Raw genomic sequence first — 15,405 nt, 5'->3', positions numbered from 1 at the left:
ACGGGCCCAGTTGCTCCGCGGCATCTGGGATCTTCCCAGACCAGGGCTCGAACCCGTGTCCCCTGCATTGGCAGGCAGATTCTCAACCACTGCGCCACCAGGGAAGCCCCCTCCTACATTTTTATTGCTCTTATTTTACTGTCTCTTCCAGTAGCACATAAACTTGTTCAAGTTTCTCCTGTATATATTTCTATTACTGCTGTGTTTACTTTTACAATCAACTTTCTCAAAAGAGGGCTCAACTAGGCATGATGTCGCGTGAGAGTCATCTGTGACGGCAAGACAGGCTACCAGGCCCCCAAAGGCACTGCGAGTGGCGCAAAAAGGCCCGTCTGGCGCCCCGCCGCGTGATGGGCGGAGTCACGCGCCCGTAGGGGGCGTGGCTTCCAGCGCGCGCGAGAAGGGGGCCGGCACCGCCTGTGTGCACACAGTCGGCGGCCTCGCGCAGCACTCTGGGCCCGGATGGCGGCTCTGGCGGCTGGGAAGGGGGCTTTCCGGGAGGAGGAGGGCACCGGTGGGGACGCAGCGGCTCCGCAGCCCCATGCCCCGACGAGTGCGCCCGGGGCTCGTCTCTCGAGGCTGCCTCTGGCGCGAGTGAAGGCCTTGGTGAAGGCGGACCCCGACGTGACGCTCGCAGGACAGGAAGCCATCTTCATTCTGGCACGAGCCGCGGTGCGGCAGAGGCACAAGGGGGTGGCGGGGGTGCGTGGCGAGGGGCGGGGCTCGGGGCCTTTCCGAAGGGCGGGGCTTAGCGAGCTTTTGGGCCAGGTTTGGGGAACGTGGGGAGCGAGAAGAGGTTTTGGGGCGGGGTGTGCTGAGCACCGGGAGGTGAGAGAGGTGCTGGGGCCGGATTCTGAGGTGTGAGTATAGGAAGGGAGGACGGAAAAAGGGTCACATAAAGTAGTTGTACTGCTTTGCTAACATAGCTACCTCTTCATGAGGGCCTGGACGCGACATTAATTTGCATCTCCAATCTAACACTGAACTTGTAGGAGCCTCAAGTAAATAAGTGTGGTGGATCTACAAGTGAGGGAGGGACGGATGTGTCATGGGCGACTGCAGGAGGGGGAAGGGGACTAGACTTTTATGAAGTCCAGGAGAGCCTTCAGCTTCCCTGAGAACCTCTCTTTCACCCCTGTCCGTTCCCCCACCGCCAACAGAAGCACGCACAAGAATTGTACTAGAATTCATCCATACAACTCTGCTTGTTTGTTTTGTTTTTTCAATTTTGGTTTGTATTATAACTTTTACTGTTTTTTTTTTTTTTTATTTCTGCTTCTTTTCTTCACAGGAACTGTTTGTGGAAACCATTGCAAAAGATGCCTACTGTTGTGCTCAACAGGGGAAGAGGAAAACCCTTCAGAGGAGAGATTTGGGTAAAGTGTCACTGTGGTATCTTGGATCTGGGGGCAGACGAGAGGGCTGGGCAAGGTTTTCCCTTACACTGGTTAAGACGGCATCACTGTAAGATGAGCGGTGCCACAGGTCTCTTCCTACGATGTTTTCTCTTGGGCTGCCACAGTGCCAGAAAACCCTATCTTTTGAAAATCTGCTTTGGGTGGCTGGAGAGGTGCTGGGACAGAGAACCGAAGGAGTCTAGATGTTGCCAAAGCTAACTAGACCCCTTTATACCTTCTGCCATATTGTACCAGGCTTGACTGTTTTTTATTCACCTAGAAAGTAGAGGTTTGATTTCTGACTGTACTTTTTAGCTGGTAACCCTAAAACATCTGTAAGCTTTCATATACCATAATATCGCTTTCCCTGCTATATAGGCAGCTCTTCTCTGATGACTCAGAGTAAAGATGTTCCCCTCAGTGAGCAGTATTTAACCAGGCTTTTCTTATTTTCTTACTCTCAGAGAGACAGCTGATACGTAAAATTTGGTGGTGGAGTAGATACGGATTTCAAGATAGCAAGGGACAAATTTTATAAATGCCCTAATTTGCATAAAGCCTCATACCCTTCACTGTGTGGGTTGTGCTTTTGTAAGCGGTTGATGCCCTGATGACCAGAGTTAGTCAGGTGTCCCTTTACCTTGTGTTTCAGATAATGCAATAGAAGCTGTGGATGAATTTGCTTTCCTGGAAGGTGAGTTCTCTATCACGGGGTAATCATTTCCACCTGTCTTTCCCATGCTAACGATCTGAGTTCAAAACCTTATAAAACTGATGGCCTGGTTCTTCCTTGTTCCTGTAGGAATAATTCTTTCTCCCTATTTCCTATTAAGATAGGAAAAACAAATTCTAATTCAAGTTCCCTTGGGTAGTTAGAACTTCTTCCTGAAAACTGCTTAACCGTAAAAAAATGGGAGGGACTATAAAGACCCCAGTGTAGTTAGGTGGATTCAGAAGTTTGATTCTTACTTTGATCTCCATTATTAGATATAAATCTTACCCCTCATCATAATGCTAGAGATCAGAAATGATTGCCATCATTTAAAGGGTTGCTTCTTCTTTTCTCTTCTTCAGCAGTCTGTGTAAAGTGATTATTTTGCCTCAGTGAGATTCTGTTCTGGCCTGTATCTATTTGTTCTTAGGAATTTTAGATTAACTCTTGTATACTAACTAAATCTTGTCATTGAAATAGAAAATATTTGAGATACCTCATTTTAACTAACTTCTCTTAGAGCTCTCTCTCCTACTTAATTCCTAAATCTGATCAGCTTACTATTCCCTACATATATTCTGATTGAAGAGCTTTGCAAAAGCCATGGACCTTCAGTTCATTCTCACCTTTATCACACCAGGATGTTCTCAGCTACCTCCCTGAAGCCTCATTACTTTCAGAAATCTTTTCTTGAATTATTTATTTCACTATTTTTACTCCTTTGTTCTGCATCTGTAATCAACCTAGGCCCCTGGCCCTCTTGATATATTCTTTTAAATGTCTTTTAAGATATATTCCCATGGCTAGCTTTGAGCCTAGATTATTGAGTATTCTCTTAATTTGTAGATCTTTTTTAAGCCTCTTTTCTGATTACTCATTTTTCTTAAAAATAACTTGTTAGCTGCCTACCTAAGGCGGACAATTTCTTGTGACTGACATCCTGTCAGTTCCTCAATCAAAAATGTTTGGAGCCTAACTCTACCTGTTTATTTTTATTTTATTTTATTTTTAAATATGGAACACTTCATGAATTTGTGTCATCCTTGCACAGGGACCATGCTAACTTTCCCTGTATCGTTACAATTTTAGTAAGTGTAGTGCTGAAGTGAGCACTTCTACCTGTTTATTTTTAATTACCATCTTTTCAAAGAGATGAGCGATGTGATCAAAGTTCTATTTAAAGACATAAAACTGCCAACCTCTGGTGCCAGGATGATAAACTGGAGGGTGCTAGGAATAGAAGTGGAGAGAACTTAACAAGGTTTTCCACTTTAGCCTATACCATGCATAGTGCTTGGCTTGGATTTTTAATAAATGGCCATTTAATGAGTGGTGGATGTGTTCATTTTCATCTTTGGATTCAATAATCTCAGTAGTTGAATCCCTCTGCTCTATCCTACATTAGTAGATCTGAATTTTGGTCATTTTAGCCCCCTTGGATTTAGTCAGTATTATATTATTTTGTACCTGGTAAAATAAATGTTCTTATGTCCTTAGATGTGTATGTTCTAAGTGAAATTTTTTTTCTTTTTAGTTGAGTCAGTATATATTCCTGTTTAAAAGTGAAATAGTTACCTAATGACTTATAATGAAATGGCCCTCATCCTTTTATTATTTCTGTTTTTAGCTTTTCAGATGGCTTCTTACATTTTTGAATAATATGCTTTGTTGTTGATTTATCAACTGTAGATCTTATCTTTTGACTTCCTGCTATGATAAATGAAGGTTTGACTAACCTATAGTACCCCATCAGTCCCTTCCCTCCTTTCTGATTTTTGGTAGTTTTATCATTATTTTTAGTTTCTCTGTTACCTTTACAATTTATATAACATACTAAAATATGTATTTTTTGTTGTTGACTCCTCACTTTGTAAGGTATGACTGTTAGTTCTCTTATTCCTTCCTTTCCCATTTTTAGCTCACTTCTAGCTCTCACTTTGTGTCAAGGCTGAAAACATACCTCCTTATCATAATTAGATCTTCCATGCTATATAGGTTGAGTGTAGAAGTTGAAAAACGGTATTGTGAACAGTCTTCCTCTACCCTGTCTGTCCTTTAATCCCTTATATAGGTCCCCTCCCTTTAGGTAGCGGTTATTAGTCTCTTGTCTAATCTTCTGGGTATTTTAATGCAAATATGGTTATATATGTGTATATATATATATATTCTTTTCTAAGCCTTTCCTTATGAAATGAATATGGTATAGAATATGTATATCTTTTGTGGATACTGCCAGACATCCTGTATACCTGATTCACATCTCTATCAGCAGTGTATGACAGTTCCCATTGTTCCTCATTTTCACCAACACTTGGTATTATCAGGGTTTGATTTTTGCCAGTCTGGTAGGAACAACATTGATGAGAGTTTTTATCATAAAAGGGCGTAGGATTTTGTTAAATGCTTTTTCTCCATCTGTTAAGATGGTCATGTGGTTTTTGTCTTTCCTTTTGTTAATGTGGTGTATCACATTGATTGATTTGTGAATATTGAACTATCCTTGCATCCCTGGAATAAATTCTACTTGATCATGGTGTATGATCCTTTTAAAATATATTGTTGGATTTGGTTTGCTAGTATTTTGTTGAGGGTGTTTGCATTTATATTCATCAGTGATAATTGGCCTGTAATTTTTTTTTTGTAGTTTCTTTGTCTGGTTTTGGTATCAGGGTAATGGTGGTCTTACTGTAGAATGAATTTGTGAGTGTTTCATCTTCCAGGTTTTTGGAATAGTTTGAGAAGGATAGGTACTAGCTCTTCTTTATACGTTTGGTAGAATTTCTCTGTGAAGCCATCTGGTCCTGGAGTTTTGTTTGCTGGGCGTGTTTTGATTAATAGTTCAGTTTCACTACTGGTGGTCCAGCTGTTCAGATTATGTATTTCTTTCTCATTCAGTCTTGGAATGTTGTCTGTTTCTAGACATGTATCCATTTCTTCTTGATTGCCCAATTTGTTGGCATATAACTGTTGGTAGTATTCTCTTATGATTTTTTTGTATCTCTTATTTTGTTTATTTGGATCCTCTTTTTTTCTTGATGAGTTGACTAAAGACTTTTCAATTTTGTTTATCTTTTCAAAAAACCAGCTCTTGGTTTCACTGATCTTTTCTATTGTTGTATGTTTCTCTGTTTCATTTTTTTCCTCTTTGATCTTTATTGTTACCTTTGTCCTGCTGACTTTTGGCTTTGACCTTTTTTTTCTAATTCTTTTAGGTGGTAGGTTATGTTGTTTGAGATTTTTCTCATTTCTCGAGGTAGGCCTCTGTTGCTCCAAACTTTTCTCTTAGAACTGCTTTTGCTGCATCCCAAAGATTTTGGAAAGTTGTGTTTCCATTTTTATTTGTCTTGAGGTAGTTTCTGATTTTCTCTTGGATTTCTTCAGTGACCCATTGGTTTTTGAGTAGCATATGTTTAGTCTCCGCATGTTTGTGTTTTCCCCATTTTTCTTCGTGTGACTGATTTCTGTTCACACCATTGTGCTGGGAAAAAATGCTTGATATAATTTCTAACCTGTTAAATTTGTTGAGACTTGTTTAGTGACCTGGCATGTGATCTGTCCTGGAGAACATTCTTTGTGCATTTGAAAAGAATGTGTATTCTGTTGTTTTTGGGTGGAATATCCTGTAGGTATCTTTTAAGTTAACTGGCCTAATATGTCATTTAAGACCACAGTTTCCTTATTGACTTTGTATCTGGATGATCTGTCCATTGATGTAAGTGGGGTGTCAAAGTCCCCTACTACTATTGTATTACTCTCAGTTTCTCCCTTTATGTCTGTTACTGTTTGCTTTATGTACTAGGTACTCCTATATTAGGTGCATATGTTATTGAATGTTACATCCTGTCTTTGTATTGATCCCTTTATCATTATATAATGCCCTTCTTTGTCTTTTGTTATAGACTTTGTTTTAAAGGCTATTTTGTCTGAGAGGACTATTTCTACCCCAGCTTTCTTGTCATTTCCATTTGCATGAAATATCTTTTTCCATCCCCACACTTTGAGTCTGTGTATGTCTGAAGCTTTGAGGTGGGTCTCTTGTAAGCAGCATAATAGATAGGTATTGTTTTTTCATCCAGTCAGCCACCCTATGCTTATGATTGGAGCATTTAGTCCATTGACATTTAAGATCATTATTGATAGGTACGTACTTACTGCCATTTTGTTCATCGTTTTCTGGTTTTTGTAGTTCTTTCCTGTTCTTCTGCTTTTAGTTTCTTCCCTTGTGCTTTGATGATTCTATTTAGTGCTATGCTTGTGTTCCTTTCTCTCTAGTTTTTGTTTATCTGTTATAGGATTTTGATTTGTGGTTACCATGGGGTTCATATATGTTGACCTATATATAACTACAAGTTTTAAACTGGTAGTCATTTAAGTTCAAACACATTCTAAAAGATGTACATTTTTTCACTCCTTTCCCCTATGTTTTATTGTTTTGATGTCATATTTTACATCTTTATGTTTATTCCTTAACTGTTATTGTAGTTATAGTTGATTTTACAATTTTTTATCCTTTTTTTTTTTTTTTTTTTTTTTTTTTTTTGTGGCTGTGCTATGTGGCTTGTGGGAACTTAGTTCTCTGACCAGGGATTAAACCTGGGCCCACGGAACTGAAAGCGCTGAGTCCTAACCACTGGACCACCAGGGAATTCTCTGGTTTTTGTCTTTTAATCTTCTTACTAGCTTATTTCAGAGGTTGATCCACAGCCTTTTAATATATATTTGCCTATACAAGTGAGATTTTTCCTTTCCTATAGATTCTTTCTTCCTGTTGTAGCCTTTTATTTTCCACATAAAGAAGACTCTTGAGCATTTCTGCTTTATTTATCTGGATATCTGTTTCCTTCTTCAGGATCAGGAAGTATTCAGCCATAATTTCATCAAATACATTTTTGATCCCTCTCTCTCTCTCTCTCTTCTTCTGGGACCCCTATAGTTTGAATGTTGGTATGCTGGATGTTGTCCCAGAGGTCCCTTATACTATATTCATTTTTTAATGTTTTTCTTTTTGCTGTTCTGATTGGGTGATTTCCATTATTCTATCTTCAGATCATTTTTGCATTCTTCTGTATCACCTAATCTTCTGTTAATTCCTTCTGGGGTGTTTTTCATTTCAGTTCTGACTAGTTCTTTCTTATACTTTCTAGTTCCTTGTAAAAATTTTCACTGTTCATCTATTCTTTTCCCTAGTTCATCTATTCTTTTCCCTAGTTCAGTTAGCATTCTTGTTACTAATGCTTTGAACATTTTATCTGGTAAATTACTTATTTCTGTTTCATTAGTTGTTTTTTCAGGGTTTTTTCCTTGTTCTTTCATTTTAAAGAAATTCCTTTGTCTTCTCATTTTGCTTAACTTTCTCTGTCTCTGTGAAATTAGGTGAAACAGTTACCCGTCCTGGTCTTGAAGGGGTGTGCTTGTGTGGGAGCATCTCTATATAGTCTGTGTGTGCTCAGTGGCTTTGATGGGAGAGCTGGATCTGAAGTGAACACAAGTCACAGCTTACCCCAGAGTGTGCTGGAAGCTATCACCTTGGTAGAAGGTGGGGCTGGACACGGAGGGGCTGGAGCCAGAGGCAGATGCAAGCTGGGTCTTCTCCACTCCTCAGTTGCCAACACTGCCCTATCAGGAATGGTGTCAGGTCCCAAATTGCTGGAGCAGAAACCCTGAGAGTAGGGTCCGAGTTGGTTCTGTTCACTTTGAGTGTGTGCTGTTCCCCCCTCCCCACATCAGCACCTTTGCTCCGAGGGGAGCAGTGCTGGAACCAGAGGGGCTGGATTGGGCACCCAGTGGAGGCTGGGGCCTGCACTTGGATGGTCCTGGCACCAGTCAGAGCTACAGACTGCTTGTGATCTGCTGCCCCTGTGAATGCTAGTAATGGTGCCCTTTCCCTGTCTGGGTGCTGTGCCAAGTTTGAGCCTACTCTGTCCTCCACAGTTTGTACTTTCCTCTGCAGTGGCAGCCTTTGCCCTAGTGGGGAACTGTTGTGGAGCAAGAGGGGCCAGAGTGGGCATTTGGCGTGGACTGGGGTATGCGCTGGGGTGGTCCCAGCACCAGTCAGAACTCCAGACCACTCCTGATTTGCTGCCCTGTGACCACCAGTCATGGGTTCCCTTGCTCTATTCAGATGCCGTGCCAGATTCAAGCCGGCTCCGTCCCTCACAACTGTGTGTTCTCCTCAGCTGTGGCAGCCTTTGCCCTAGTGTGGAGCTGTGCTGTGGATTAAGGGGGGCTGGAGGGGGTGCTTGGTGTGGGCTGGGGGCACGCACTGGTTGGTCACAGTTTCAGTCTGCTTCCTCTGCCTTATTTTGGGAGTAAGCAAGCGTGTGTGCACTCTTCACGAGTGGAGACTAGGTTTCTTACAGCCACACTGTCAGTCCCACTGGATTTCAAACCAGCTAAGAGGACTCATCCTCCTTGTGTTGGACCCCAGATCTGGGGTGCCCATGTTGTGATTCAAACTGCTCACTACCCAGGGAGGATCTCCAAGCCTGTCCTGACCTGACCACTTCTCTTCCCTTCCTACCTGACTCTGTGTGGATCTTTCTTACAGCTTTGATTGTACAGGAGTTCTGCCAGACTCCAGGTAGTTTTCAGTGAGAATTCCTCCACATGTGGATGTATTTTTGATGTGTGTGGTGTGAATTATTTTAAGGCTTATATTCTTTGTCTTTAAGTGGGGCATTTAATTTAATGTAGTTAATGATATATATGGGTTAGAAGTACCGTCTTATTTTGTGCTTACTATCTGTCTTTCTTATTTTATGTTTTATTTTTTTCTTTCCATTTTTTACCTTTTTTTGAGTATAATTTATTCAGTTTTCCCTCTATCAATTTGGAAGTTGTATACTCTTTTTTTTTGCTACCCTACCAGTTACTACATGCATCCTTAATTTATCAGAGCCTAGTGTTAGTACCTTTCCCTTTATCCTCAACAAAATGGGATCTTAGAATCCATTAGCTCAATTTACAAGTCCCTCATCCCCCACTTATGCTGGTATTGTCATCTATTTTGTGTTGTCTTTGTCAATCCACATAAGGCTATATTATATTATTGCTATATTATACAGGCAATGATATATAAATTTATCCACATATTTATACTGTCTTTGGTCATCTTTCCTTTTCATATTTCTGCTCCTCCGTTTGTGATCATTTCTTTCTTAAGTAAATCCTAAAGGGTCTGATGGTAGCAAACTCTGCTTTTCTTTTTTGGTATAAAAAAGCCTTTATTTTACTTTTTTTCTCTACCTGTTCTGGCTTGCTGATTTACTTTCTTTATTGAAAGATATTTTGCTGAATATAGAATTCTAGGTGGAACTTTGTTTTAGCACCTTGAAACAGTCATTCTTCTCTCTTTTGAAGCAAATTTGTCCCTTTTTTCTGTCTGCTTTGAAGATTTTCTCTTTATTTTTTCTGTAGTTTCACTCATTGTCTAGGTATAATTTCCTTTTATGTAGTCTGCTTAGGCTTTTTAAATCTATGGATTGATGTCTTTCATCTGTCCTGGAGAAGTCTCTTTCTCTCTCCTTTCTCTTGTTCTTTCTCCTTTCTCTCTGGGATTCACATTAAATGTATGCTAAAAGTCAACCATCATTTTGCCTCTCCATGATGTATTCTATGTAATTTTTCTGACCTTCCAGTTTATTAATTCTCTGTTCAGTGGTCTTGTCTCCTTTAAACTTTCCTGTTGATTTATTAGTTTCAGTTCTTGTTTTATTTTTCAGTTTCTGCAAATTCCATTTAGTTATTTTTCAAATCTATTTTGTCACTTTGTATTTGCTGCAGATGTTTTGAAGCTTGTCTTTTATTTCACTAAACATAGTATGTACAATTGTTTATAGTCTGTGTCCAATCTAATATCCAAAGCCTTTTAAGCCTGGCTTATTTATTTACTTTTCTGTCTATTGTTTCTGTTGGTACTGTCTCATGGTCTTTTTTTATTTGCCTAGTTATCTTGGTATATTTGTCATTGTATTAATATTTGAAAAAATTATTTGTTGGATAATTATTTGAGGCCAGTATAATGAGACTTTTCTTCAAAGATTTTCATTTGCTTCTGCAAGACATCTATGGACATGTATCAGTGCAGAACCTCCTTTTTGAATCCAAGACTTGAGGATTACTTGATCACTGTGGTGATATAAACTGTGATGGCAGGTCTGTGAGGGGACTGATTTAATTCTAGTTCAGCCTGACTCTGAGGGTGTAGCCTTTTGGGAATCCAGCTTTTAGAAAGGGGGGCAATTATCAAACCTTTCCACTTGGGCAGATTCTCAGATTTGACCCTTCATTTGCTCAGCCCAAATCACAACAGTTTCTCAGCTCTCTTTTGGATTGGCAGATTCCCCTGAGGTAAAAGCAGTTTTGGAGGCTGGGTTTTCTTTGTGTTTTTGCCTTCTCTAGATTTTGGGTTTGCCTTTTCTTGAGGCCTGTTTAATGCCTGAAGGATTTTCTTTTTAAAAATAGTGCAATCAGCTGTATCAGTTGGTATCAGCAGAAATTTGCCATTATCAAAAGCAGAGGCTATTAAAAAAATTTTGAGGTTTTTTGCTTTGTTTTGTTCTTATGTGTTCTTTTTTTTTTATGATATATATTTTTATTTATTTATTTATTTATTTATGGCTGTGTTGGGTCTTCGTTTCTGTGCGAGGGCTTTCTCCAGTTGCGGCAAGTGGGGGCCACTCTTCGTCAACGGTGCATGGGCCTCTCACTATCGTGGCCTCTCTTGTTGTGGGGCACAGGCTCCAGCCGTGCAGGCTCAGCAATTGTGGCTCACGGGCCTAGTTGCTCCGCGGCATGTGGGATCCTCCCAGACCAGGGCTCAAACCCATGTCCCCTGCATGGGCAGGCAGATTCTCAACCACTGTGCCACCAAAGAAGCCCCTCTTATGTGTTCTTTTCCCTGAATTATTCTTTCTAATCTTTCCTTTTATTGGATAGGCTTTCTTCAAATGCCTTGTAATTTTTATTCTATTTTAGAATGAGGGAATAAGAAGGCTGTTTGGAACCTGTGTATGTATGTGTATGGAGGGTGGTTTTTGCCTTGCAGTTTTACTTTAGTGTGGGTAGCGGGTGGGACCAGATGTTATGTTGGGGGCCTCCAAAAGCCAGAATTGCAGAAAACTTGACTGTAGGAAGCTGGAATTTTCAGAAGCTGCCCTAGTTCTCCAGATAATTCATTTAGTTCTTTAGAAGAGAGCCTGCTGATTTTGTTTTCAAGTTAGATTTAGTTTCAATGCTTGTTTTCTGGTGCTGCACACAGGGAGGGTTGTGGGGAGATGGGGTCAACTGTTTATCATGTAGACCCTCGAGTCATTACCCATGTTAGCCTTGCATCTCTTTCTGTCATTTTTGGTGTCAGTCTAGATCCTCCCCATGAGTTTTCTAGTTAGATGGGTTCCCACCTCTGCTGCACCCCCCTCTGTGTTTATTGTAGGCTTATTTTCCTCTGCCCTATTTATAAACACACTTCAGTCAGATTTCTTTGTCAGTTTTTTGTTTCAACCAAATCTCTTTGTTGTAGATTTATATACCTGTTAAAAGATTTTTTTCCTTTCAAGTGGAATCTTGCATGGGAGGGCATACAAACTTGAGGGTTCAGTTTCCATCTTTTTTTAAAATTAAAAAAAATTTTTTATTTTTGACTGCATTGGGTCTTCATTGCTGCGTGCGGGCTTTCTCTAGTTGTGGCGAGTGGAGGCTGCTCTTCGTTGTGGTGCTCAGGCTTCTCATGGTGGTGGCTTCTCTTGTTGCGGAGCACGGGCTCTAGGCATGTGGGCTTCAGTAGTTGCGGCATGTGGGCTCAGTAGTCGTGGCTCGCAGGTTCTAGAGTGCAGGCTCAGTAGTTGTGGCACACGGGCTTATTTGCTCTGTGGCATGTGGGATCTTCCCAGACCAGGGATCGAACCCATGTCCCTTAAAATGGCAAGAGGATTCTTAACCACTGCGCCACCAGGGAAGTCCCCAGTTTCCCATCTTGACCTGGAACTTTTTCAAAGATTATAAACTCTGCTTAGAGAACTTATTTATTTTGTTGTAGTCTCCATAGATGCTCATTAACCAACACAATTTCTTAGCCCTTTTCCCACCTCTAAATTGAACTCTCCAGACTTAACTGCCCAGCCTCTGTAATGACATGTTCTTCCCAAAGGATCTTTTGATAGATATTCCCCAAAATGAGTATTTTGGTCTTAGAAGAACTGCCAGTACCAAAGCAGCTGCCACTTAACTTTGCCCAGTTTGCTACATTCATCTAGCTCTTGAGACACCTTGCTTTCAACATTGCTCTTTGTGTTTTTAGGTACTTTGGATTGATTGCTGAGCTGGGCAGTTTTGTGAGCCTGTACCTGCATCCTTCAGCTAGGGCCTCTGCAAGTCTCAGCTTTGACGAAGAGTCTTTGGAATACTGGACTTACACACTTTTCCTGTTCTACCTTCACCTAAGCCTGGATAAGCAGAGATCTCACCTCTTAGCTTTTCTTTATAAGGTCTTCCACTACTTGTGTCTTCCATTTCTGGCCTGGATGCAGCTGCTGCTGCTTGTGGTAGAGATATAGAAAATGATTTTGTAGGTTGCTTAATAAAATGATAAGGACCAAATAAAAGTTTCTGATCAACCTCAACCTAGTGTGTTTTATAACCTTGCCTTTGTTTTTGCCTCATGACTGGAGAGCCACCATGCCTAGCCACAGATTTTTCTGATCTTCCCTGCTAGCCATTGTAAACCACAGTCTTTCATTTATTTGTTCATTTTTTTAGCACATCAGCAGAGTGTGGCTCCAGAATTTATAGGATGTCACTTAAGGTCTTCAGATGTCAAATAAATGTGATCCTAGGTTTAAAACCAGTTAAAATATTTCAGTAGCTTTATTGAGATATATTTCACCTACCATACAATTTACCCACTTAAAGTATACATTTCAGTAGTTTTTAATATATGCACAGTTATGTAAAACTTGCTATAGTCAATTTTAGAGCATTGTTAAGGGAATTACATAATAGGTGGTATTTCGTGTCTGCCTTCTTTCGCTTAAGATAATGTTTTGTAAGGTTTATCTATGTTATAGCATGTATCAGTACCCATTCCTTTATTTTTAAAATTATAAAATATACATAACATAAAATGTATCATTTTAACCACTTTTAAGTGTACAGTTCTGTGGCATTTATTCCCATTGTTATCACCATCATCCATCTCCAGAACATTTTTCATCTTCCCACACTGAAACTGAACCCATTAGAAAATAATTCCCCATTCTTCCCTTCCCCAGGTCCTAGTTAAATCTTGTTTTTTGAGAGAAGGTGTGGGTGACATAGGAGGAAGGAGGCAGAGTACTTAGAAAGTAGTGGTTAAGGAAAGCAGCAGGAAGCCTTGGACAGTGGAACTTAAATATTTTTGGATCATGAATAGAAGGTATAAAGTATATAAATCTCCCTAGAAGGATGTGCAGATGCTCAATCTTGTAATGTTTTATAAGTAAATTTTTTTTTAGAATAATACTGATTTACAGAAAAGCTGCAAAGATAGTACAGAGTTCTTGTATACTCCTCACCTAGTTTCCCATTGTTAACATCTTACGTTGCCAGGTACATTTGTCAAACCTAAGAAACTGACGTTTATATCACTATTTACTAAACTCCAGACTTTTTGGATTTCTCCAGTTTTCCCATTAATATCCTTTTTCTGTTCTAAGATCCAACCCAGTACATTGCATTTACTTGTCATGTCTCCCAGTCTCCTCTGGTCTGTTTTCTCTTTTCATGACCATGATAGCCTTCAGTAGCACTGGGGAGGTATCCAGCAGACTGTCCCCGACATGGGTTTGTCTGCTTTTCTTATGATTAGTTAGTACCAGAACTTTGCATATAATTTCAGGGGTTACACAGGCCCCTGAGGCCCTTCCATGGGCCTCGTATTATTATTGCAGATTGCAATTTAAAAGGGAATGCAGGCCTTTTTTCAAGATAAAACTTAGAGGTTGCAGCCCATTAATAGGACATGAAATCAATGTACTGTTGCCACTGTCATTTTAAAATAAAATATTAAAAGCAGTGGAGTGTTGAACTGAGTGAAAGGTAAGTATTTTTGTTTCATTTATATGTGTGTATACTACATCATTGTGGGAAATCTGGTGGGCACAGTTTTGGCCCCCATGACCTTTGCCCCTGGTGTCTTGCTTGTGAATATGTTACATGGCAAGAGGGAATGTTGCATATGTAATTAAGGTTACTAATCAGTAGACTTTAAAATAGATTATCCTGGATTATCTGGCCAGCCCCAAAGTAATCACATGGACTCTTAAAAGCAGAGCTTTCTCCTGGCTGAGGGTAGAAGTTACAGAGATGTGGCAGAAGAGGACATCAGAAAGATTCAAAGCATGAAAAAGACATGATCTATTGTTGCTGGCTTTGAAGATGGAGAGGGTCATGAGCCAAGGAATGTGGCAGCCTTTAGAAGATGAGAACAACTGCTGGCTGACAGCCAGCAAGGAAATGACCTCAGTCCCACAACTGCATTGAACTGAATTCTGCTGGTAACTTGCCTGGTCTTGGAAATGGGTTGTCCCTTAGAGCCTCCAGAAAAAGCCCAGGCCAGCTGACACCTTCACTTTGGCCTCGTGAGACCCTGAGCAGATAATATGGTCACACTGTGCCAGACTTCTAAGCTGCAGAACTGTAAGATAATAAATGAGTGTTGGTTTAAGCTGCCAACTTTGTGGTAATGGTGTATTTCTTACTGGGGGTCAAGGTAAAACAGCATTGGAAAATATTGCTGTAGTAGAAGGGATCATGGACGGGTCAGGAGACTTTGGTTCTCATCTCACTACTCCTACTACCTTAGATAAAACTGTGTTAATCACTTACCCTTCCTGAGTTTTCCCTCTTATCAGTTGAGTGGGTTATTCTAAAGTTTCTTCCATATGACATGTTTTTCTTTTATGAACTGCCCTTTTTTTTTCAGCAAAATTCACCCCTTTTAGTATATAGTTTTATGAGTTTTGATAAATGCATTTAATGACCATCTCAATCAAAGATTAGAAAAGTTACATCACCACAAAAATTCCCTCGTGCTGCCTCTTTATAGTCCTCTCCCACCCAACCAGTGTGCCAGCTCCTGGCAACCACTGATCTATTTATTGCCCACATAGTTTGCCTTCATAAATGGAATCATACAGTTTGTAGACTTTTGAGCCTGGCTTCCTTAATAATGCATTTGAGTTTCATTTATGTTGTGTGTATCAGTAGTTTGTTTCTTTTTATTTCTGTGTAGTATTCCATTGTATGGAATGTACGTACCAC

At 40.2% G+C, this 15,405-nt stretch overlaps 1 protein-coding gene across 2 annotated transcripts; it reads left to right on the top strand.

Moving 5' to 3' along the window:
• The first annotated feature begins 401 nt into the window (after window positions 1-401).
• Window positions 402-14,817, top strand: POLE4 (DNA polymerase epsilon 4, accessory subunit). Of its 2 annotated transcripts, none has more exons than XM_082357038.1 (4): window positions 402-672; window positions 1,292-1,376; window positions 2,050-2,091; window positions 14,359-14,817. In XM_082357038.1, exons 1-4 carry the CDS (start codon window positions 463-465, stop codon window positions 14,406-14,408), a joined length of 387 nt encoding a protein of 128 aa, XP_082213164.1. In that variant the 5' UTR covers window positions 402-462; the 3' UTR covers window positions 14,409-14,817. The 2 variants fall into 2 exon arrangements, with proteins under 2 accessions (XP_082213164.1, XP_082213165.1); XM_082357039.1 differs by lacking the exon at window positions 14,359-14,817 and adding an exon at window positions 12,407-12,728 and having other exon boundaries at window positions 408-672.
• Window positions 14,818-15,405: the final 588 nt, after the last annotated feature.

The sequence above is a fragment of the Balaenoptera borealis genome (assembly GCF_965194805.1).
Source record: "Balaenoptera borealis genome assembly, chromosome: 15".
Taxonomy (NCBI): domain Eukaryota; kingdom Metazoa; phylum Chordata; class Mammalia; order Artiodactyla; family Balaenopteridae; genus Balaenoptera; species Balaenoptera borealis.
Note: the sequence above shows the minus strand (reverse complement) of the source record. Positions and strands in the feature narration are given on the sequence as shown.